Here is a 22950-nt window from a genome sequence, read left to right on the forward strand (position 1 = left end):
TCCTGCTTCCCAGCCTCATCTAACGGGATTGAACATGCGAGGGTTCATGTTAAGTGTGGTGTAGACACGAACTAACAAACGTGATATCCCTGGTCCTGTTGTGCCACTGGGCTGAGATGTGAATACCTCACCTGGTATACAGGTCGCTGGGTTTGAGCCCCACTCTAAAAAGACATTGAGTGGTCATTTTACAACTTGACAGCGGAACATAAACTATAGCTCGACACCGCTAGGTTTTCGAATTTGAGAAGTTGCAACAAGCCCTTATTCGTGTTACCCAACAGCGGTAATCAACCTTTGCCACCACCATCAAGACCAGTCACTGGTCTCCGCTCCCAAAAACTCCTAACGTTGCCAAGGCCACACTACACAGATCACGTTTACGCCTCGAGTCAATGTGAAGCAATGACTTTCACGTTGTGTTTTGTTCGACACGTTATGTATTAATGTATCAGTGCGTTTTATGGCCGCTGACATTCCCCGCGCACAATGTATCCTGCACAGTATCCATGCCACCCCCCCCCAATAACCGCAAACCCACGAGGTTGAAAATGGCCACCGTCTTGTGCCCACTACCCCCCCCCCCCCATCTTTTATAAAGGTGCATAGGCAGCAAAAGAAAACGCAGTAAGGAGCACACGGTATGTACATGTTTTTTTAATTGTCAGCGGAGCGATACAATCACCCACCACTCCGAGGCACAGTCACACAAACACATTTGTCATATTTCATTGGGTTTGTATTTTGCGTCATCTGCTTCAGTTTCTTACTCTTGTTGCCCACCGAGTCCAGCAGCACTTGTGACCATCGCTGTTATACACAGGGCAAACGGGCAGGAAACTGATCCTGAATACAATCACGTACTTGTTTATAACTTTGATAATGTTATTGTTATTTTGCGTTAACGTTTTTGTACGTTTTCTGTCATTACCAACTGCCCTATTCAAGACCTGAAAGAGAGACAGGCGGCACTAATACAGCCTTCCAATTATTTACACGCACACACATTAAGAGGGAGGAGGGGGGAATAAAACCGAAACTCAAGTGTGAAGTTATGCAAGTCAAGCAGGACACACAAGCAACAACCCTCGCTCAGCCCTTAAGTCAAGCTCGAGCTAGCCCAGCCCGCAGCACCCTCCAATGTAGTCCATGGGTCAGAGCAGAACTGGGTTAAAACCTGAAAGAGAGCCACAGTTTCGTGGTACTGATTTATTCATACGAGTATTGAGACGATTATTGATAAAACACATTTTGCACTCTTGGATGGCCACGCAAAATGATTGGAACCCACTCACGTAATGCCACCTCGGGGGGGAGGGGTGGTACCGTTTAGGTGAGATCTGATTTGGGCTCATGGACTAACAAAAGCCCCTCCCCCGGTTTGAGTAGCTGAGAGTGCAGCTGCACCCAACCAGAGACCACCAGGCACAGGGAGCCCAAGGTCAGCTCAAGCATGATGGGGCCCGCATGCTCACCATGTCACTTGCCAACAAGTCCAGCACATTTGCAAAATAACGACCAGACAGGCGCTCGTGCCCTGACGCAATGCGCAGCGTTGGGCTCGCAGCGAGAGCTGGACAGGTCTGCGCACAAGCAGTGTGCTCTGGCGTGCACAACCGCATGCAATGGGTCCTACTACAAGAGGGCAGTGGTTCCAACCTGTCTGAACCTGCAGGACCACAGCCAACTCCCAACATTCGACTGCGGCCTGTCATATGCACCAATAATATTTCAACAATCCAAGGACGGTACTCCGAGGGCTGTACAATGTAAATGGCAAAAGCCAGATAGACTTAACGCTTTCCCATTCCAACATGGTTGCAAGTTGCATGGTGGGTGTCCCGCTCACCGCTAAATCTCAGAACGCGCAAGCGGTTAGCGTACATTTTATTCAGCAGCGTTTTTAAAGACATTGTACTTGCCACACAGAACCGTAGCGACACGACCGCTCTCCATATCTGGCGCCAAATTGTGCTGCCCCTCCCTCATGGCCTTGTGGGAGCCTTGGTACCGTTCAGTAATTCTTCCGACGACGTAGGTGCACATCGTAACATACATGTACGGCTATGGGAATGGGTTAACTTGCTCTTTATTGTCTCATGTATAATGGAAAGTTGTGCAATGGACAGGACATCATTTAGGTGCATCTGAAATCGTTTGGTGGACCACTTCTCACGACATCACAGACCACTACTGGTCCATGGGCCACAGGTGTGGTGGAACCACTGCACTAGAGGTCACCTTTATCATGCAAATCTGCTCCCATAGGGCTCTGCTTAGAGCAATTAATACAATAATCTGTTACACCATGCAAGATCAATGAGACTTCAGTGCACCAGCCTATGGGCCTTCTGCGCCAGAGCACGGCAGGTCTTCAATGTTGCGCCGTACGGCTTTACAACGCGGTTTTGGGTTGTATCGCTACGTGAAAGTTCTGAAACAAGTCTGACGTTTCGCTTCACGTGCTGGGAGTTTCCTCAGGAACTGAACTTCAGTTCCCGACAACACGTCGGAGAGCAATGTAAAGCCTTGATTTTGCAATTTTCTATTCTTGGTTCTTTCGGTAAAGTCACATAGATAATACATTAAAAATAAAAGCAAAAAACCTCCACACAGCTTTGCTCACTTTGAAAGCCCTTAAGCAGTTGCATTTGGAGGCTTGTCCCCTCTTTTCTCTCCACCTGATGAAGACCGCTTGTGTTGCAATCGAAACGTCGTGGTTTGCTTTTATTTTTTAATTATATTTTTTCTTTTTCGATCTCCGTGACTTTACTAAAAGAACCAAGAAAATGAATTCCTACAGTCACGAAAGTTAAGTAAAATTTTTACCATTTTGCCTTTGTAGACCAAACATCTTGTTGATTTGACTGGGGGCAGTTTAAACAGCTTGATAACTTTGCCTGCTAATATATATCTTGCCAGAAAACAAGGGATGATACCAGTACACGTGCGTTTTATCTTTACATGGTGCCGGAAACAGACCGGTGACTGCCCCCTTGCAATTTGCTGAACTCGCTTTGCCCACAATCACAAGCGCACAATGCATTGTGGGGTTCAAGTGAATGGGGAACTGTGGAGTGGGGGGGGGCGAGGTGGTTGAGAAGGCAAACTTGGTTCGTTCGTTTGATTCGCAGCCACAAGGCCACGGGCCAAACTACGATTCGGTTCACCGCAAAGTGGCAAAAACTCAGCGGTCACAATTGATCAACACAGCCGATAACACCGAGTTTGTGATAACACGTAGACTTGTATGATGGTGATTTACAGGCGGTTTTAAAGCTGCTGTTGGATGAAGGCCTCTTTGCGGTGTGTGCTGGTCATGAGGGTCGTTTGACCGAACTTCACCACGCTGGTCAATGCGTCTTGGTGGAGGCGGGGAGTTGTAGGACCAGTTCGGATATCATTCACCGCTAATATCGGTCGCTGATGGAAATTGAACGCAGGGAGGCGGGTTCGTTGAGAATCTATGCGCTACCCCTCCTAAGTTGAAGAGCTTATCAAGTATTTGTATCAGCTGTGTAAAGAGATCATGAACCACTAAAGTGTGGCCAACGCGAGTGGCACTTGGCAGGGCAGACGTCTAGTCTGCACCCGCTAACTGTTGCAAATTGGTTACGCCACAAATCTTATCGAAAATTAAAGCCTCATTTGCCGGCAAATCGGTTTATCGGCTACGCTTTGACCAAACCGTTTGTGTGGAAGCCGTCTTTACAACAAAGCCATTGCGAACCATAAACGCGCTTCAATGGTGTTTACATTTGTCAAACAATTTGGTCAACACAGTGGCGTCAAACAGATACTCATTGAATCTGGGTACAAACCAAATCCCCCCACGCTCCCATTCCAGATTCTTGTGCATTCCACTCCAACAGACCACGCACATCTTCAACAGTCAGGATATCCCCGTCAGAGACAAGCCGAGCGGGCCAAACTAACGCGATCATTCTCTCATCGCTACCATCACGACTCATCATCACAAGTGCTCCCAGTTTTGTCCCAACAAGCTTCGGAGCGAAACACATTCAAGTAACACATTACCATGACCACCTCCCCGCTCCGCCTCACCATATCTCGAGTTGTGACACCTCCCCCAGCCACAACAACCACTGGCTCGGCATGTTTACCAATCGCGCCGGCGACTTGCAATTCGCAACAGCTCATCCCCACCCACCAGCATATCCCAGTTGGTTGCCTAAACGTGCAATACGGCCGCTGCAAAGTTCAGCTCCGTCGCGCTGGTGGTTTAGACAAGGCCGAGAGCGTTCATGCATGCAATGGGTGTGTTCACATGACAGGCGTGCTCAGCAAGGCATGATGGGAGTCGTGGTTTTCCTGCCACGTGTGGGGACACGGCAACACCGCCGCCGTTGTTCAAGTCGACCGGTGCACACGCGCGGGCCAAAATGCGCATCGCTATCGCCATTAACGTGAAACTGTTTGTAATTAATTGGTTGTGAGGATTCGTTTGAACCTAAACAACCACCGCTAACACATCCCCCTGAAGTTGTATTGATAAGAGAAGAGAAATCCTTTCACCCGTGGGCGCACCAACACGGGAAGGAGGATAGAGTGCGTGGGAAACGACAAACAGGAGAGGGACGCATGTCCCCGAGATGCACCAAAAGGTCGCGGCTCAATGGGAGCAGCAGGAAACTTTAAACGGAACTATTTTTGTATCTTACCAGGTATGGTCCACTGAACTGTGTAGCTCCTTTTCAGAAGAGACCTGGCCACAAATGATAGCTCAACGAAGTGGATTACGACGTGGATAATTATAACCACCAACTACTCGAAATGCATGATTCTAAATGAGGACCCAGCGAACAATCCACGCGACCACGGAGAGAACACCGCAAACTCCAAATATACAGCGGGCGTTATGGTCGTGATCCAACCCACAGACGTCCTGTATACCAGGTGATGTAGTTAACATCTCCTAGCCACTGTGAAGGGGAGAATGACCGGGCCAATGTGCCGGGGATGATGAGAAGGGAGGAAAGAGAGGACCACAAGGGAGCTGCTAGGAGAGGGCAGCGATTCAGAGTGCGGGTGGATATGCAGAAGTCACGTGATATACAGGAGGCTTGAGCTGATTTAGGTAGGAGATATATAGACGATAAGGGATAGATTCAGCGGTGGTGGCCACACAGAAGTGACGTGATTTACGGCAAACATGTGCAGTCAGATTGTAGTCTTGGGCACAATGCCGGACGTTCCCGTTCCACATGCTGGGAACTTCTTCAGCACCGTGGAGCGAAACGTCACGACAGCATGCAGAGCAACACCCAATTGCAGCAACCCAAACACACGGCGGAGCACCGTGCAGCGACCGCCAAATCCCACGCAACTGTTGTGACACCGCGGCCGGTCAAGCGGGCGCGTAGCGGTGGATCAACGGTCACTGAGGCGAGGAAGGCGAGGTGAACTTTAACCCACGGAGAAGTCAGACGCCCCATATAGGTGGGCCGCGCGTGCATAAACACACAATCAGCCACTCACAGCACACACACAGCCACACACAGCCACACACAGCCACACACACCGCGCGTGCACACACAGCCACACACGCCGCGCGCGCGCACACACAGCCCCACATTCATTGGCTTCGAGCAAAATAATCATAGCGGATACACGAGAGCCATACAGAAAGGTGCGAGTTACATAGCGTACACACACGTGTACGTGCTTGTACAGCCACACTACACATACGCATATGCACAACACGCGTCGGCGTGCGTGTGTATAAATATACAATCGTGTGCACGAGAAGCGGCGGAGGCGTTTTCCACTACAATTATTTGCAAAAGCTGTGGTGCAGTGGCACCATGCCAGAGTTTGATTCCTGGCAGGAGCTACCGTCAGGTCCCAGTGTACTGCTCGAACGAGCATTGGGCAGTACCAGTTTATAGCCAGTAGTGGAAATTCCACATTCCCATGGCAGAGACGTCCATCCACAGGATGAGCACTGTTGACATCTCTCAAAGGGATACCATGTGCTACATGTGAGATGTTGAGGACTGCACAGCAAGCCTCCCAGGGAGGCGTCTTGAGTTTGTTGCTAGGGGCCAGCAACACCGATCGGGCACTTGCTGATGATCCTGGGTTCGAAACCGGGTTTCCGACGTCGCCCGTGGTTTTCAAGCGGGTTCGCAAAACGAGCAGCGAGTTGATGGGTCTCGGCCCAGGTCACCCCGAACCCCCCACATTTGAAACGTTTCTAATTCTCGCACCGAGTGGGCGAAAGGAATTCTGGCCGTGAATTAACGCTTGCTTTTGGTTCGACTTCCACGTGACCAATGCATTTCTCACGGGAGGGAGAGTGGGAAAGCGCAGCGGGGGAGCCCAGGTGTGGTTTGGGAATTGAAGGGGTCTCCGGTCGTCACGATATCCGGCGTCCAGAGGCCGTTTTCTCACGCGGGGTGGTGCACTGCTCACCGCGTGAGTTCCGTATTGGAATTTCTTCGCCAGGCAGCACCGCGCCGATGAGTAGAATTTGAATGGGAAGACGCGGAGGGCGCACCAGTTTGAGTGAACCCTTATGGACACCGACAAAACGCGTTCGCCACCTCTCGCATACAAACGCTACAATGCGCGCGCGCACAATTCTAGGCCGTACGCAAAAAGTACACGCGCACACACATACGTATCGGCAAACGCACGACATGTGTGTGAACATTGCATTAACAGGATGGGCATTGGGGGGGGGGGGGGGGGTTGAGGGAAAGGTGAAATTAACACAACAAAAAAGAAAAAAATCAGGATAAAGAAATTAATAAAACATTCCAAGCATTTACGCCGTGCCAAAACGATTTCCGCAAACTACGCATGACGCTCGTATGTACAGTATATATTACAAAGGCAATGCTCTTCTGCCCTCATCCCCAGCGCTAATTCCCCATCGTGCATCCTGGGAACAGGGATGCACGGGGAGCCCCCCCCGGGGAGCCCCCCCCCTCCCCCCCGAATTTGCATCCGGAAGTGCGTTCACTTCGCCTGCTGCTGCTGCGCGCTGGCAGCGGAGGGCAAGGCAAAGGTCGCGGACTGCACCACGGCCCCCGCCCCCCCCTGTAGCGGGCGCCGGCTCGCCCAACGGATTTGCCAAGGGCCAAAAAGTGAACACTGGACATGAAATAAAAGCGGTCAAACCACGGCGGGGGCATGAGATCCAGGGTGCTGCAAACTCTGTGCCCTCAACCCTGACCAGTCCGGCCAGGACTTGCCGCCCAGTGCTCTCGCCGACGCTAACCAAAGGCTAGCAGTAGACCTACGCTCAAGCCTAGCCAATGAGTCAACACTAGCCACTCGTGGTAGACCTCCATAACCCTAACCATAACTAGCCGACCGGCCACAAGTGCTCTCGCACAACCAGTGACTCGCGGTAGACCTACGGCGAAGACCGACCGACTCGCCAACCGGCCACTCGTTCGAGCACTCTGACCACAACCAACTGGGCAACTGGCCACTAGTACCAGCCCTAGGAATGACCGTATCCCAGCCCCGAACACCACCCTAGTGTTCTGCCACACCCCGGTCACGTTTTGTTCGCTTGTCAGTCCCGGTGTTCAGGAGGCACATTCTTGCACCCTTGCAGCCGTCCCGATCTCGCTGCTGCCACGGTGGGCAGCACGCCACGGCACACAAAATCCGTCAGAGGGAAAACGAGAGAGAGACGCGCGTCACCTCGCGTTCGTCAGGCCTTCTCGAACGGCGGCCATGTCCGCGCTTAGGACAGCGAGTTGGGGGGGGGGGGGTCCAGGCTTCACGGCCGCTACGTCCTCGCACACTTCCAACGGAGTTGACAGGACTCAAATCGGCCGCGGCTCGCTCAGCATTGACGCAGTTCAGAGGTGGCGCCGAGGGGAGCCGGGTAGTGCAGGTGGCCCCCGCTCCAGAGGCTCTTGGCTGGGGGCGGCGAGTCTGCTGGCTACTGGTGGAAGCTGTCCGTCTATGAATGGCCACGAGTGAAGTTGCACTTGCTTGTGATTAGTTGTGGCCAAGACTACTCACACACGATTCGTTGATGTTGAAGACGGCATGCTCGTAGCCGGCAGTAGAAAGTTTTTGCTCGAAATTTCCTGTCGGTAGACCGCTTGCTCGCAATTGGTTGATCGGAGAAAGCGGCGCTTGCACTCGATTGGTCGATCGTACAGATCGCCCACGTGCGATCGGTCGACAAGTCGCGGGGTCGGGTCCCACCGCCCACTCGTACCGCAACGCAATCGTGGGGCAAACGGCCCGACCCTGAAAATGTCAACGTGCCGCCACCGTCGTTGAGCACTCGCGGCCTCCGCTGGGGGCTGGCGGAGGGGAACCCCACAAAGGAGCCCAGCCCCTCCCCCCTGAACGTTCTCCCAAAGTCGCTCGCGCGGGAGCGAGCAAACGCTACAGCCAACGCGACATTCAAACCTCGGCGGCTCAAACCTAAATATTACATACACAGTATACACATAAATTACAGTTACTGTCGTTGTGTCGCCAAGGCAACAACGCGCAATCCACGTGCTTCTTCGGCTGACTCTTCAAGTAGAGCAACGCGATCGCTATCCAGACTCCAGCTGAAATGATCAACCCCGCGGGTTTTTTCTTCGTCCCTTCCGGAACGGCCGGTTCAGAGACGAGTAAATTCACCGCGCTCCTCACCAGAAGCTCTCCGGAGCGTTTTTTTTCCCCCGTGGCCATTGTTGGGGCACGACACCCCAAACATTTCGCTCCGCGTGCTTCGTCGGGAAGGCAACCGAAACGTCGAACATTACGCACCGAACGACGCGCGCCAGAACCCAAAACCACAGCGGGGATGGGAGAGGGAACTGCACACAACACAACCGGTAAAACGCACGTTGCACGGCAGACGACTCTCAACGGCGAAAGGCCGCACGAAGGCGACGGACACCGATCGCACCGTCACCCGCACCGCCCCATTCCTCGCTCCATGCGAGAGCTCGGCCGAGGTGCGACTGCATCCATCCCCACGAGGGTCCATGTACGGAAACCTTCGACGGAGCGGCGGTTCCACGCGCGAGCGTTTACCGTGCAAAACCGAATCGTTTTTTTGAGACACGAGTGGGGGGGGGGGGGGGGGGGGGAGGGGGTCGACTTCAAAAGCCGCCGTGCGGGTGCCCCAGCGACGGCGTTGCGCGTTTCCAACTATCAAAATTGCGGCGCTCAAATTCTGTGCGCGCACGCGCGTACCCAACGTAGCCCATTTCTCCACCGGCACATCCCAACCGAGCCGGCGCAGGACAGCCCCCTCCCTCCACCGCTCCTCTTCCAGCACAGCCGGTTTTCCCCCTAGCCGAGCCACGCTCCGTTCGGCGGCACCAACGCCGGAACTCGGTCGCGCAAGGCAGCGCAAGACGGCGCCGGACACACCGCACGCGGCAGCGCAAGGGGCTAGCATTTTCAAAACCTCGCACCGCGCAGCACGCGCGCACATGCACACTCACACGAGCATCACCGTCTCTCGTCGCAACTTCTTTTGAAATGGACAGCTGCGTCAGGACACATCAAGTGCTTTACGTCCAAATTAGTTTTTTTCGAGCAGCAGCAAAATAAGCAAAAAAAAGCACGTGGCAAAAATAATCCAAAACACGACACGCAAAAATCCACGACCTCGATTTCATCCCCAGCCGTAGCTATCCGTGAACTTAGAATTTGCGGGTCACCGTCACAGCCTCGGGGACGCCGTGTCCACCCCAGCAGTCGCAGCTTGGGGCATAACCCTCAGTCCCCCGCAGGATGTCGGGAGTGAATGGATCCCAAGCCATTCCCACCGAGATAAACTACAAACTAAAACTACTTTTTATTTTACCAGGTGAGGCCCACTGAGCTACGTAGCTCTTTTTCAGAAGTGACCTGGCCACGAAGGATAGCTTAACGAAGTGGCTTATCATCATCACGTGGACAATTTATAGCAGCTAAATACTCTAAAAGGCGGGATGTCGATTCTAAATGTGGAGGGAAAAACCGGAGGACCCGGAGAAAAATCCACGCGACCACGGGGAGATAGACACGCAAACTCCAAATACACAGCAGGCGTCCGGGCCCGGGATCGAGCCCACGACCTCCTGTGTACCAGGCGAGGGAGTTAATTGTATTGGTATAGTTTGTGCCGTCCAGGCTGTGCGGTTTATAAATCTCAACCTCGTTTGCTCCGCTAACCCCGAATTAAACATCGGCAAAGGTAAAAAATTATATTAAAAGAACACCAACTTGATAACTCGCAAAGGTTCAGCGTCAAGAAAGTAGGATTCTGCTGAGTAGGCAAACCAAGTAAACGAATTAATTATCTCATGGAGCGGCACATGATTATGTGGCATATGAAACAATACAGTAATACAATCTATCAACAGCAAGAAAATTGATGATTCCGTGGTGGGTTTGGTTAAATATAAAACATAGTGAGTTCTCGAGTTTATCAAGTCCACTTTTTAAATCATCGATGTTTACACTCAACAAGGATTCGATGCGTGTCTAGTCGGCATTCGAATAATCGGTGATTAATCGATGGCCGGGTGGAGGAGGGCGCCCTCCCGAGACACCTACGGGCAAGCCCCTGGCGTAGGTCCACCAGTCCAAGGTTTGTCGTGAATCTCAAAAGGGGTTTTCACCTGCACTTAACCCTCTCATGCATGAGTTACAAACCATTTATTTTTATTTTGGGTGGGGGGGGGGGGAGATGGGAAGTAGGGGGTTAAATGTGAGTTTAGGAGTTCAAGGGACGTGTTGAAAAATCATTTCTCATTTAGTTATATAAATAAGCCAGCTGGGTGGGTCAGTGGTACAGCGAGCAGCTCACAATGTCAAGTTTAAATCCTGGTTGGGAGGGGGGGTGGGTAACTCAGCGACTCGACCCATCATTCATCCCTCCGAGGTCGATAAAAACAAGTACCACTGTGGGAAAGTCAACAGTGGGTTTTGTCCAAAGGATAGATTCACACCTGCCATAGGAATTAAGAATTTCCAACACTGGCTTCTGCAGGGCTTTAAACAGATGCGCATCGATGCTCATCAGACCAGGAAATAACTTTAGACATTTTTTTTTAACCCTTACGTGTAAATAACAGTGGCCCACCACCTGTAGACATGACGCATGAGAGGTTTAAGCGGCGTGCTGAACGGGACATCTCACACCACTTTGGCAGTTATGACAGCGAGGCGCACAGCAGCAGAGACGGAGAAACAGCCGGCAGAGGCTCCCCCCCCCCCCCGCCTGCTCACGGGAGACCGAGCCGTCACACGGGACGCAGGCGGCTCACTGACAGCCAGGGGGACGCAAAATGCGGACATTTTGCCACGGGGCCTCACGCAAAGGAGGGCCCCGAAACAGATGCTCGCGCACGGCGTCGCGGCCCCCAGCCCCGGGCCTCCGGCGTCGCGGCCCCCGGCCTCGGCTTCCTCTCCCGAGTCTCGAGAGTCTTTGATCGTGAGGCTTAAGAGCAGGTGAGGCCTTCCCCGGGGTGAATAAGAGGCAGTCATAGCCAACCGATCGCCGGGCTTCGTTTTCCCCTTTCGTTATTTTCGGACTTCCGCACGGCGCGCCCAATGGCACCTCAACTCGCGGAGAAGTTCTCCGGTTAGGTTCCACGCCACGGGCTGGCGGACCCCCGCACGCAGTTTAGGAGCCCGCCGATCGCACACGCTGGGGCCCAGCAATGTCAAAAAAAAACCTCGTTCGACACAACTTGCCAAGGACGAAAATAAAATAATATTCACGAGGACGAAGGGAGTAAGAATCTAAAATTAACTTAATCACAGCTGAGCCAAGTCCAGGCCCATCTTGTAAACACAAAACCTGCCCACTGCTCAATTGAAAAGAATCGCTCAACGCTCACGCGGGGGGTAGGGGCGGCAAATGTCGCTGCCCCCAGGTCTGCTGACACTCGGTCTGCACTCGCACGCACAAAGACAAAGATCCCCCACGTAGCCCTAACAGACTGTTGGGGCAAGTGCTGTTAAGCAAGCACCCGTGAAGGCCGGCACGGCACACGAGAGGGTGGGGCAGCCAGCACCGTGGCCGGCCGCCTTTGTCTCCCTGGTGGCGAAGGTTTACTACGCACCGTACCAGGTGCTCATTTGAATGAGGCCGAGTCGATCCATGGGGAGCCCGGGACCGGTTCAGATAATCATCACTTGTGGTGTTGGCCGCGAGCAGGAATCGAACTAGTGTCACCCGGGTAAGCAGCGCAGCTAATAACCGCTGCACTACCGCTCACCAACCACTCGTTCTGCATTAGCACACTCGCGCACGCACGCAGATCCCCGAGCGTAAACCCGAGATGCGATATGCGCCGTTAGCAAGCGCCTATAAAGGCCGGCACGGTACAGTCGAGCGGGTGATGTGGCGAGTACCGGGCCCAGCCGTCACAGGCGCTACCACGCACACAACTGGCCGTGGGTAGCGGCGGCAGCAGCAGCAGCAGCAGCAGCAGCCTGTGCCACAGGTGAGAGGGCAGCGCAGCACGCGGACAAACTCTCCTCCGCCCCAATATTTGAACCAAGTTGAACTTTTCCTTCAATTTTTTTGCATTATCGATTTACATAATTTTTTTTTTTTACAAATGCATATTATTATTATTAGTACTGGATTTTTGCTTATTTTTCTTAAATTAAAGTTAACATTATTAACAGTACTTTTAAACGGCATCTATGTAACACCTTAAGATAGATTTCATATATATATACGCGACATACTCTATGATACTTCCCCCCCCCCCCCCCCCATCTTAACGGAAACATTTCTGCGCAAGTAACTATTCACAATCCCGCCCGGGAGATGCCACGTGCCGGCCGTAACGTTCCCAACCAACGGAGTTACGGACATTCCCTCCGAGGAATTAAAAAGACCGGGAACAGTGGCACCGCTCATCGCCAAAACGAGGAGCCGAGTTGGCCTCAGCATCCGACGACATTCCTGCAGGGGGATAAGAACATTCCCACCAGAGGACGTAACGTTCCTGCTGACATCTACACCATTGTTAATACCAATCTAGAACATTCCTGCCAGCACCAAGAACATTCCTTCCCCAAGGGACCTCCAATATTCCCACTAGACTTGGGGTATTCCTTCCACGGCCCGCAATGTTACAGACGGAACCAGTGATATTGAAACGACATTCCTACCCTGGGGGCACGACATTCTCGCCGGGATCTCACATTTCCCAACCGGGGGTCGCACAGACGATTCAGATTTTAACGACGATGGGAACTTCTAGGTTGGGGCACCTGCTACTGATGTGCGCCCACTCATCGCTACATCACCTGCACCCCCTAGCGGGGGGGGTTACCCTGACTTAGAATGGGGCAGGAGCAACGCCCCTAAACCACCACCCTCCGCATGCCCCCCTCTCACTCGACTCCTCTTCCTCTCTCATTCGCTCTCTCTTTGGTAGTTAAATGCAGTGTTTTGTTTGTTACGCATCGACTCACGAGCCGTTATAAAATCAAGAGCCGCGAATAATAAAACAATCTGAATCAAACGTCAACGACTTTCATACAACCATTATAACTACCACGACGACGACAATTATAATACCTGCAATCTCTGCACTACCTATGTGGCAAGTTGCCTTAGTTTGGCTCTACGAGCATCTCAGAAAAAACGCACTGAACTATAGGAGCATTTTTTTACACGTTCATCATGAGCCCGCACGCTACGCACACACGTCACGTAGGCACGCACGCACGCCTGGTACGTACTCTACACGCACGGAGGACCTTGCATAATATACGACAGCGGCGTCCCTAAAGCGACCTCCCAACACTGCATGATGCGCAAGGTGAAAAGGTCGCCGGGCGAGCGCTTCTGGTAAGGGTGGGACGGCCTGGACGCTCGCGAGCACGAAACGCGCAAGAAATCCGCGGAAGCGGTGGCTTGGGCAGGACCCGGCGTTCGCTGGCGGCAGCGCGGTACGGCGGCGGCGGCGACGTGCGATGGGGAACGCCGCCGCAGCCAATCGGTGGGTCCGAACCCCATCCCTAACCCCAACCACTAACCCCTGGTTCCTCGCCACCAACCCTTATTCCTCAACTCCAACCCGACCCCCCCCCCCCTATTTGGCACCCCTACCCTTATCCACAAGTCGAACCGTAACGCTACCGAATCACCATCATCACCACCCGATTCACAGCCCTGCACTCAAAACGGACTCCAGGCCCCCATTCACGGTCATGACGCTTGCAACGATTTGCTCCCCCCGTCTTTGCTTTTCCTTGACAAAAAACTAACGATGCCCCGACCGACCATCATTAAAAGCCTGCTCGGGTGCCCCATCTCTGGTTTAAAACAAAGTCAAACAAATCGACTCCAATGAACACCCGCACACCCCCCCCCCCCATCCCAACCAAACTCCGATTGCCTGCGGAATTCGTTTTTCACAGCCAGCGGCGCTTTCGCACCACAGCGCCGGCACCACAGCGCGGGAAGGCCGGCGAACAACGCGAGTACCGACGCCTGCCACGCATTTGAGGGCGGACGTGTTCCCCCCACGTGGGAGCTGCAGCGAGTAGCGGGGATTGCAACGGGTTGCACGAGCCTAGCGGAGTCCAGCGCTGCCGATGAAGAGGGCCATGCACTGACACGGCGGCCAGGACAGCTCACCGAAGTGAAGTCGGGGTTGAGAGCCTGGACGGTGTTCGGGAAGACACGGGCAATGTTTCTGGTTAATCGCGCGAGATGCAAACGAGATGCGGCTCGATACCACTTACGCAATACAATTATTTAGATGGGGTGCTGAGAGTAGGGGAGAGGTGAAACCAGCGGCTGCGTGCGTGCAGTTAATTGGGAGACTACGCGACGGGGGCTGCGACGTCACCCACAATGCAAAGGAACGTCCTCAACAACAAAAAGCCCAATACAAAATCCCTAAACAAAGAAAATGTCAGATCATGGCTCAAAATCGGGGAAACACAAGTCCTCCTGCAAATGCAAACTGCGTGCATCCAGGGTGTTGTTGCAAGGCCTCCTTAGGAAGAGAACGAACTCCTGATGCTTGGGCCATGCCGCAAGTCCCACCAGACTGCCCCAGCCACGCATCGGCCGACCTGACGGGCGCCCGTAAGAGTTCTCGCTCAACTTACAAGCGGGAGACGGGACAACGACCCCCCCCCAACCCAGCTGGCGAGGGAGGGCGGGCGGAACCCGCGCAGCGTGAACCATGCCGCGGAGAACGCAACAACACGTGTCGTCAAACAAACTAAACTAAAAACCGCGCTCGCTTTTACCGACGGGTCGGGGAGCAGCGCCATCAAGAACAGAAGGCACCTAAAGAGGCTTGCGTACGACCGCCCACGGTCTTGCCGCACAGATAAGAGGAGGAAAAAAAAAACACGAAATTAAAACGCGCCGCTTCGTACGCACGCACCAATCCTCTGCGATAGTGTCAACGTAAAACCACGACGCTCCAGGGATCTCCAGCAACCGCGCACGTACTTTGCGCCGAAACGGCCCAAGCCTCATATGCCAACGATTCGGCCAAACAAAATCTCGGCACATAACCGAACGTGCCCCCGTGTTCGCGTTTAAAAGTCCCGCGTACGACGGCCTCTTTCGGTTCATCCGAGCGAGCTGGCACGACGCGCAAGCGAGGGAAGGCGCGGGCGGGGGGGGGGGGGGTTGGCAAGGGGACCGACGGCGGTGGTGGATGGTGGTGTTGGCGGCGGCGAGAGTGGGTGGGTGGCAATTCCCACGAATTTGTCTGCGGCTACGAAGCTGCCCCGGAGACCCCCATCGGAGTGCCGCCAACGCATCTGGGGCTGTGGGTCGCCGTCAGTTCTTAACGGTGTTTCAGCCCAGGTTTTTTTTTATTATACATTTTTATTCATTTTTTTTTATTCCAAGCATCTGCGGCGATAAGCAAGCGACACGTAATTTTATTTTCTACTTTTCTAAAAAGAGACCCCCCGCCGCGCCTCCGACCGCGACACTTCATCTCAGCCACGTGTTCACCGCAAGAGGCGACACAACAGCCCCCCGTCAATAATCAGCCCCCTACTAAAACACACGGTCCCCCCCCCCCCTCCTCCCACAGCCCCTCACAGATAAAAGGCTCCATAAAAACTCTTCAATTTCTACAAGTTGCCACCGCCACCGCCACCATCGCCGACGCCGCCGGCACCTCGCTCCACGCGCCGGTCTACCATCGCCATCGGCGTACATGTTGCCTCCTTCTCCATCATTGACGGAGGTTTTCGAGCGAGAACGAGCGGAACCGCACCAGAGCGATCGGGCAAAAACCCTCTGGACGTCAGCCCTCCTCTCCCGCGCTCGCAGCGACTGCACGTGCGTCGCCGGGAGTCCGAGCGGGGGGGGGGGGTTGGGAAATCGGAACGCGACCCCCATTCGCCAGGAAGCAGGCCCTTGGCCTTTGCGCTGGCGTCTGCTCGGGGGAGGTGTGTGGGGGAGGGGGTTTCATTTGCTCAAAATAAAAATCATTTTAGTCTTACAGTCCGCCCCAGGCCAGAGAACGCTTTTGTCGCATCGGCGACTGCAGGCCTCTCTCGCCATCGGCAAGGGTTAGCCTGAGCAAGCAACGCGACCGAGCAGTAACGGGGACGAGCGCCGCTGTGGCGCAGCGGGAAACTGGGAGGGGACGGGTGGGGGGGGGGGATGCCACCCAGAGGCGGCGGCGGCGGCGGCCACCAATTCCGGCAAGAGCTGTGCGAGCGGAGCGGCTGGGGCCGCGTGCGCATGAGGTAGCGGTTGGCGGTGCGGGGGGGATCCCCCCCCCCCCCCCGACCTCTTCCCTGGGAATCCCCCCCGCCCCCCTGCCCCCCCCCCCCCCGCTCCTGCCCCCCCCCCCCCCGCCCCCTTCCCACTCCACCAACCTAGACTGCGCCGTCGCAGCGGCGTTCCCGGCACAAACGACCGAGAGAGATCGCGCCGAAACCTCGGCAGCCACAGCGGCGTCGGCGGCCCTTCGCGTTGGTGGCAGAGCCGCCGACGGTCAGCGGGGGGGGGGGGGGGGGCAGAGGAAGGAAGCGAGACGACGGGGTGACTCACAAGGGGATCGTTCGGCCTGGTGGGTCACAGCGAGCCCGACGGCGGCACGCCAGCACGTCAGGCAGCACTTGGGATCAACCGGCGACGATCAACATGCAAGGCGAGGTCCCCACCAGGTGCTTTTGCCGGATAATTGATTAGAAAGTTTCGAGTAGCTAAGAAATTTAAATGACACGCACGACCGATTCCCCGACGCTAAAGCTCTGCCATTACGCGCTTCCAGGAAACCCTCCGCTCAGGCAATCCTTAAACCCAACGTGACTCTACTTGCACACTCTCATTCGCTCTCTCTCTCTACACCGTGTACAACAGCAACGACGACACCGGCAAGAGAGCGCACACACGCACGTCGTTACAGCGCGACGTCGTTACAGCGCGACGTCGTTACAGCAGAACATCGTTATAGCGGAACGCCGATGCCCGTCTTGCGGCTGTGACGACCGTCAACGCTGTCGAGGGGTGGGGGGGGGGGGGTCAGAGCGCGCCGGGTCGCTTGCCCACACTCGCGCGTGACGCTGTTAGTGTTGGGGTTTGCGGTTAAAGTTATGGCAGGATCAGGATTACAGCCAGGCATACACTGGAGGGTCCTGGATAACGTTAGCATCCGGTGTAAGGTGGCAGTGGGGCCTAGGCGGTTGCGACGACTTGCGTGAGCGTCAACGCCGGCGCGAGGGTTAGAGCTACGACCGCTGCCACGCGTCGGGTGGGGGGGGGGGGGTAAGGACAGAGGTGGATTTTTTTCATTAACGCATCCACCGCGATATCGCGTCATCCCGCCCGGTCGCTAAATCCTGCCCCCCCCCCCCCCGCCAACTCTCTGGTGGAGCCAAAGCCGAAGCAATCTAAGGCAAGTTGCAGCAGCCTGCTCGCTACGTCGACGGCGACACCGCACCACACCGCGCGCCACATCTATGTACATCGCCACCAACGCACGCTCGCCAGAACCAGCGCGCACGCATGCGCCAGCCTATTTACATCCGAGGGTCCGTTTCGAGAGTCCCATAGGTTCAACAGCTCTGCTTCGGTTTTCAAGTAGTAAAGAACGTCCAGTTATGGCTTAGTTACCCGAGCAACCAGATCTTCCGGTCCGTGCTGTTCGGCTGCCCCGTGTCCCCGTCCCTCCCGTCTCCAGCGTGTTTTTGCGTCTCTCCCGCTTCTGTGTCGCCCCCAGGCGTGATTGTCCACCACGTTATTGCACATAAAACTCGAGCGAGCTGGGGTTACGGTTGTGAGGGTTGTGGGGAGGGGGGCGGCACTGGCGGAGGGGTTGCACGCTGCACGAGCGGAGGAGGTGGCTCTGCTGTCGCATCCAGGCCTAACATTTTAAACATTAAAACAAGCCAAATAATTGCAGGCCGCACTGATTGGGCGAGGCGCGAAGAGAGGCGGATTAATTAGCGCGTTCGGAAGCGATTTAAAAAAAAAACGAGAATTTTTTTTTTTAACTAACAAGCCGAAAGGAACATCATTAAAAAATTAAAATGTGAAAAGTAGATGATGATAATAACACTATATATTTTTCTTGTTTTGTTTTAACTTCCCGCGGGGCATCTGCACGTGAAGGCAAGGTCGCGGCCTCGCCCGCCCCGGCTCGCGGATCGCACAAAGGGTCAAGGCACTTAAGGAAATGCAAAAAAAACGAAAAGAAAATTACGCACGCAATGAAAGGACGATCGAACCGAATAAATTTAAAGAGTATCCTGAATCAAACGATAAAATCATCTCTCTTTTTGCAATCGACATCGCATGTAAAAAAATAACATTTTCCTTTAAGTTATAACAAAGTGTTGAACATTAGCCCAAGCAACTAAGAACATTTACTCAGAATCAAAACGTGCTGCGATTCGCGCTCCGCTAAGCCGATGCACCTCAGCGGTGCCGATCGCCGTTCCCCATTGCTCGGGCCAACGCTTCTTCTCCACAGGCCCGCAACAGCGCCGTCCTATGTACACATTTTTTTACTTTTACATTTTTTTTTTCAAAGCGTTTTGTTGTTTTCGTCGCAAGTTGCCGCTTTCCGTATTTCAGCGCACCCTCGCGATTCTACGTGAACATTAAAAACTTAAAAGGGACCGCTAAAAGGAAGCAAGAGTAAATTGATCCTCGCGAGTAAAAACAAAAAGAAAACGAACGTCATCCGATCCTTGCACGCGCAAGAGACAAATAAAACTAACACTATCCTGGGAGGCGGCGCAAAAAAAAAACAATCGTCCCTTGTCAACCTCGCAGCGTGCGAAATTCACCAACCACACAACAGCTGAATCGGAAAAAAAAATGCAACGAAAGTGTATTGTTCCAACCCTAGCTTCTCCTCGAATCCACCCTAAATTCATCATCATCATCAGCAGGGAGGTGGGGCGGAGGGCAGCCGCTGCCGTCGGCAAGTTGTCGTTTCGGCAAAGAAGACGCGTAAGAAGGTGATGGCGGCGCAGGAAACAGGAAAGCGCCAGGTAGTGCTGACCCCGCATAGGCCTGGGTGGCTACCATCCTCCTACCCCCCCCCCACCCCCACACAGAGGCAGGAATCGACTGCCGGGTTCGAAGAGAGACGCGTGGTGGCGGGCGAGAGGGCGGCCCACGGTCGACCATCCGAGCCCGAGGGTGGGGTGGGGGGGGGCTGGCTGTCAGGCGACGTCCGCCCCACTCGCCCCCGGGGGGCGGCACCCGCAGCTCTCTCGCTCTGCCGCTGGCGCGCCCGTCAATCGGCGAAGCCGCCTGCGGCCGAACCCGAGGTGGCGGCGTTGCCGCCCCCGCCGGCGGCTGGCAGCTGCTGCCCGCCGAAGCGCTCGTTGTAGCGCGGGTAGTTGCGGCGGGCCGTGGGGTAGCGGGCGGGCGGGTGGAACGGGTAGCGGCGGCCCCAGCCGGGGTTGCGGCCGCGCGGTTCGCGGTGGTAGCGCGCTTGAGTGGGGCTCCCGCCGCCGCGGTCGCCGTCCATGCCGGCGCCACCGCTCTGCCTCGCTCTGCCCTCGCCGCCTCCGGAAGAATCGACGGGAAGCTGAGCGAAAGGGAACGGGAGACGGACGTCACGGGGGGGACGAGCACACAGCGAGCTCCCGCGCCAACCTCCGATTGGCACACAGGCACACGTTACACACCTGAAATCTATATCGAAAACTAATTTCTTTCCAAATGCTTTTTGTGTTCAGTTTGCCGTCCTTTCCCCCGCACCTCCGATTACCACGGTTGGCTACGTAGGGTGCGAAAAAAGTTCAACGTGCATATATACGTGACACAAGGGACCAATTGGCCAAACCTCTCTCTACGTCTACTCCCGACGCACCCACCACTGCCGCCATTCCCCCCCCCCCCCGACGCTCGCGGTGCCACTCACGCCGTCGGCGTCGTGCGCTCCCGAGGCCGCCGCCGCCGCCGCCGCCGCGGGGCCGTTCTCCGCGTTGCCGTCGTCGCGGGTGCCGTGCGGGCCCTTGTCGGCGGCGTTCGCCGTCGCCGTGGCGGCGGCCGAAGGGGTCGGAGCAGGGGCGGCCGCCGTCTGGGACGACGCGGCAGCGGCCTCCGGCGGCACCGGCGGCGCGCCCGGCGGGGTCTCCTTGGGCGGCCGCTTGCACACGTCGGCGTAGCTCAGCTTCTTCCCCTCCTGCGGAGCGAAACGGGCGGCGCGATATCGCGGTCAAGCCCGACCGAGCTCGTGTTTTTTCTCATCTCACGGACATTCATAGAGCAGCGCCTTTGTACAAGGCGCTTCACAATCACTGTAAAGTTGTGTGTGAGATGGCGGCTAAAATAAAGAGTGGCGTTGTGATTGAGGAGTGTTGGTGTAACAGCTGTGGCGACAGTGAGGAGGAGGGCAGGTGGGAGTGGTTAAGGAGGGGTTGGGGGTAGTGATAGGGAGGGGATGGGGTAGTGATAGGGGTAGTGACAGGGAGGGGATGGGGTATGGATAGTGATAGGGGTTGGGGTAGGCCTGGTCGTAGTTGGGGGGCCGGGGCAGGGAGTAGCAGTCGGATAGGCGAGGGAGAAGAGTCGGTGGTTGTTTAAGGGAAGGGAGGAAGCTGGTTAGTCAACAGGATTGGTTTACGTGCAGTGCGAGTTGGTTCCAGTGAAGGGGAGCAAGAGGTGAACAGGAAGGAGAGAGCTAAACTATAAAACTAAACCATTTTGATTGAACCAGGTAAGACCCACAGAGCTACGAAGCGACCCGGCCACAAACGACGACCGACATCAAAACCCTCGAGCGCCGAACATGCGCCGTCGGGTGGACTTACAGAGGCCGCGGGCGCCGGCTGCTGCTGCTTGCTCAGAGCGACGAGGGCGGGCGCCGGCGGAGGAGACGCCGTCGGAGCCGGCCCGGCCGGCGCGGGAGCGGCCGTGCCGGCGCCGCCCCGGGGCTCCTCCCTGGGCGCAACCGCCGACGGGACCTCGCGTCCCCCCCACTGGGGGGCCGGCGCCGGCGGAGCCGGCGTGGGCGCCAGCAGCAGCAGCGGCGGCGCAGGAGGAGGAGGAGGCGGCGGCGGAGGCGGCGGTGCGGCCCCCGTGTCGCCGGGCCGGGAGACGGGGGTCTCGTCCGGCTTGGCTGGCGCCGGCTGCGGTGGCACCGCTGCCACCGTGATCTTGGCGTCTCTGTGGGGAAGGGGTGAACGGACAGAACCATAACACGCGGCGTGAACACGCTGTTACACGATGGGTTCCCCAGGGAGCATCGGAGTTTAAACAGTGAACCAGGGTTTAGCAGAGTGAACCAGGGTTTAGCAGGGTGAATCAGGGTTTAGCAGGGTGAACCAGGGTTTAGCAGAGTGAACCAGGGTTTAGCAGGGTGAACCAGGGTTTAGCAGAGTGAACCAGGGTTTAGCAGGGTGAACCAGGGTTTAGCAGGGTGAACCTGGGTTTAGCAGGGTGAATCAAGGTATAGTAAGGGTGAATCAGGGTTTAGCAGGGTGAACCAGGGTTTAGCAGAGTGAACCAGGGTTCAGCAGGGTGAATCAAGGTATAGTAAGGGTGCAGCAGCAGCTGCTGCCAGTCCTGCGGGTGAGGGTGGTGGGCTGTACCCGGCAGCGTGTGGGGTGGTGCGCGCTGGCTGGTCGAGGCGCCCCGAGGGCAGGGAGAAGGGCAGGCGCGGCGGGGTCGTGGTCACGGAGGGCACGGATAGCGGCGAGGCCGCCGCGGCCTTCTCCTCCACGGGCGGGCCCTACACTCCGCCACAATGGCACGGACACACGTGAAGCGTACACACACACACACAGGGTACACACACGCACACACAGGGTACAAGCACACACAGGGTACACGCACACACAGGGTACACGCACACACAGGGTACACGCACACACAGGGTACACGCACACACAGGGTACACGCACACACAGGGTACACGCACACACAGGGTACACGCACACACAGGGCACACGCACACACAGTGTACACGCACACACAGGGTACACGCACACACAGGGTACACGCACATGAAGTACACAGTGTATACACACACAGTATACACATACAGGGTACACACAGAGTATATACACACAGTACAAGAAGACAATGATCCCCCGTCTAGCCTTTATATACTTTTGGGGCAAGTGCTGTTAGCGAGCACCTATGAAGGTCGGCATGGTACACGAGGGGGTGGATGGCTAGCACCACGCCCGACCGCCTTTGTTTCCCTAGTGACGATGTTTACATAGTGGCGCTCTTTACATCGGCACTAGTGTTGGCCGTGAGAGGTAATCGCACTCGGAGTCGTCAGGTTCGCGGCGCAGGACGCAAACCGTTGCAATACCGCTCCCCACAAAGACACGCATATAGACACAGACACATACAATACAGATCTCCCATTCCACACAGAAACTCATGCAAAGCAGCACCTTTCTCGAGTCATGTTTAAAAGTTTGTGTTGAAAGGGATTTCTGATAAAATGCATTATCATCACCATCAGCCATGGTCAATCCACTGCTGGATGAAAGTCTCCCCAAGATGCTGCCACCTCTCACGATCCTGCG

At 55.4% G+C, this 22950-nt stretch overlaps 1 protein-coding gene across 3 annotated transcripts in view; it reads right to left on the reverse strand.

Annotated features, from left to right (window-relative positions):
• Nucleotides 1-18664: 18664 nt before the first annotated feature.
• LOC116954776 (uncharacterized) overlaps nucleotides 18665-22950 on the reverse strand; it is a 39661-nt gene continuing 35375 nt past the window's right edge. For all 3 annotated transcript variants that reach the window (XM_032975562.2, XM_032975564.2, XM_032975563.2), the window contains exons 14-17: nucleotides 22000-22139; nucleotides 21220-21574; nucleotides 20328-20591; nucleotides 18665-19991 (exon numbers count right to left, since the gene is read on the reverse strand). In XM_032975562.2, coding sequence (XP_032831453.2) covers nucleotides 19695-19991; nucleotides 20328-20591; nucleotides 21220-21574; nucleotides 22000-22139 — 1056 coding nt within the window. In that variant the 3' untranslated portion in view covers nucleotides 18665-19694. The remainder of the gene's footprint in view (nucleotides 19992-20327; nucleotides 20592-21219; nucleotides 21575-21999; nucleotides 22140-22950) is intronic.

The sequence above is a fragment of the Petromyzon marinus genome, chromosome 56, assembly GCF_048934315.1.
Source record: "Petromyzon marinus isolate PM22_M1 ecotype Great Lakes invasive population chromosome 56, UKy_Petmar_22M1.pri1.0, whole genome shotgun sequence".
Lineage (NCBI taxonomy): Eukaryota > Metazoa > Chordata > Hyperoartia > Petromyzontiformes > Petromyzontidae > Petromyzon > Petromyzon marinus.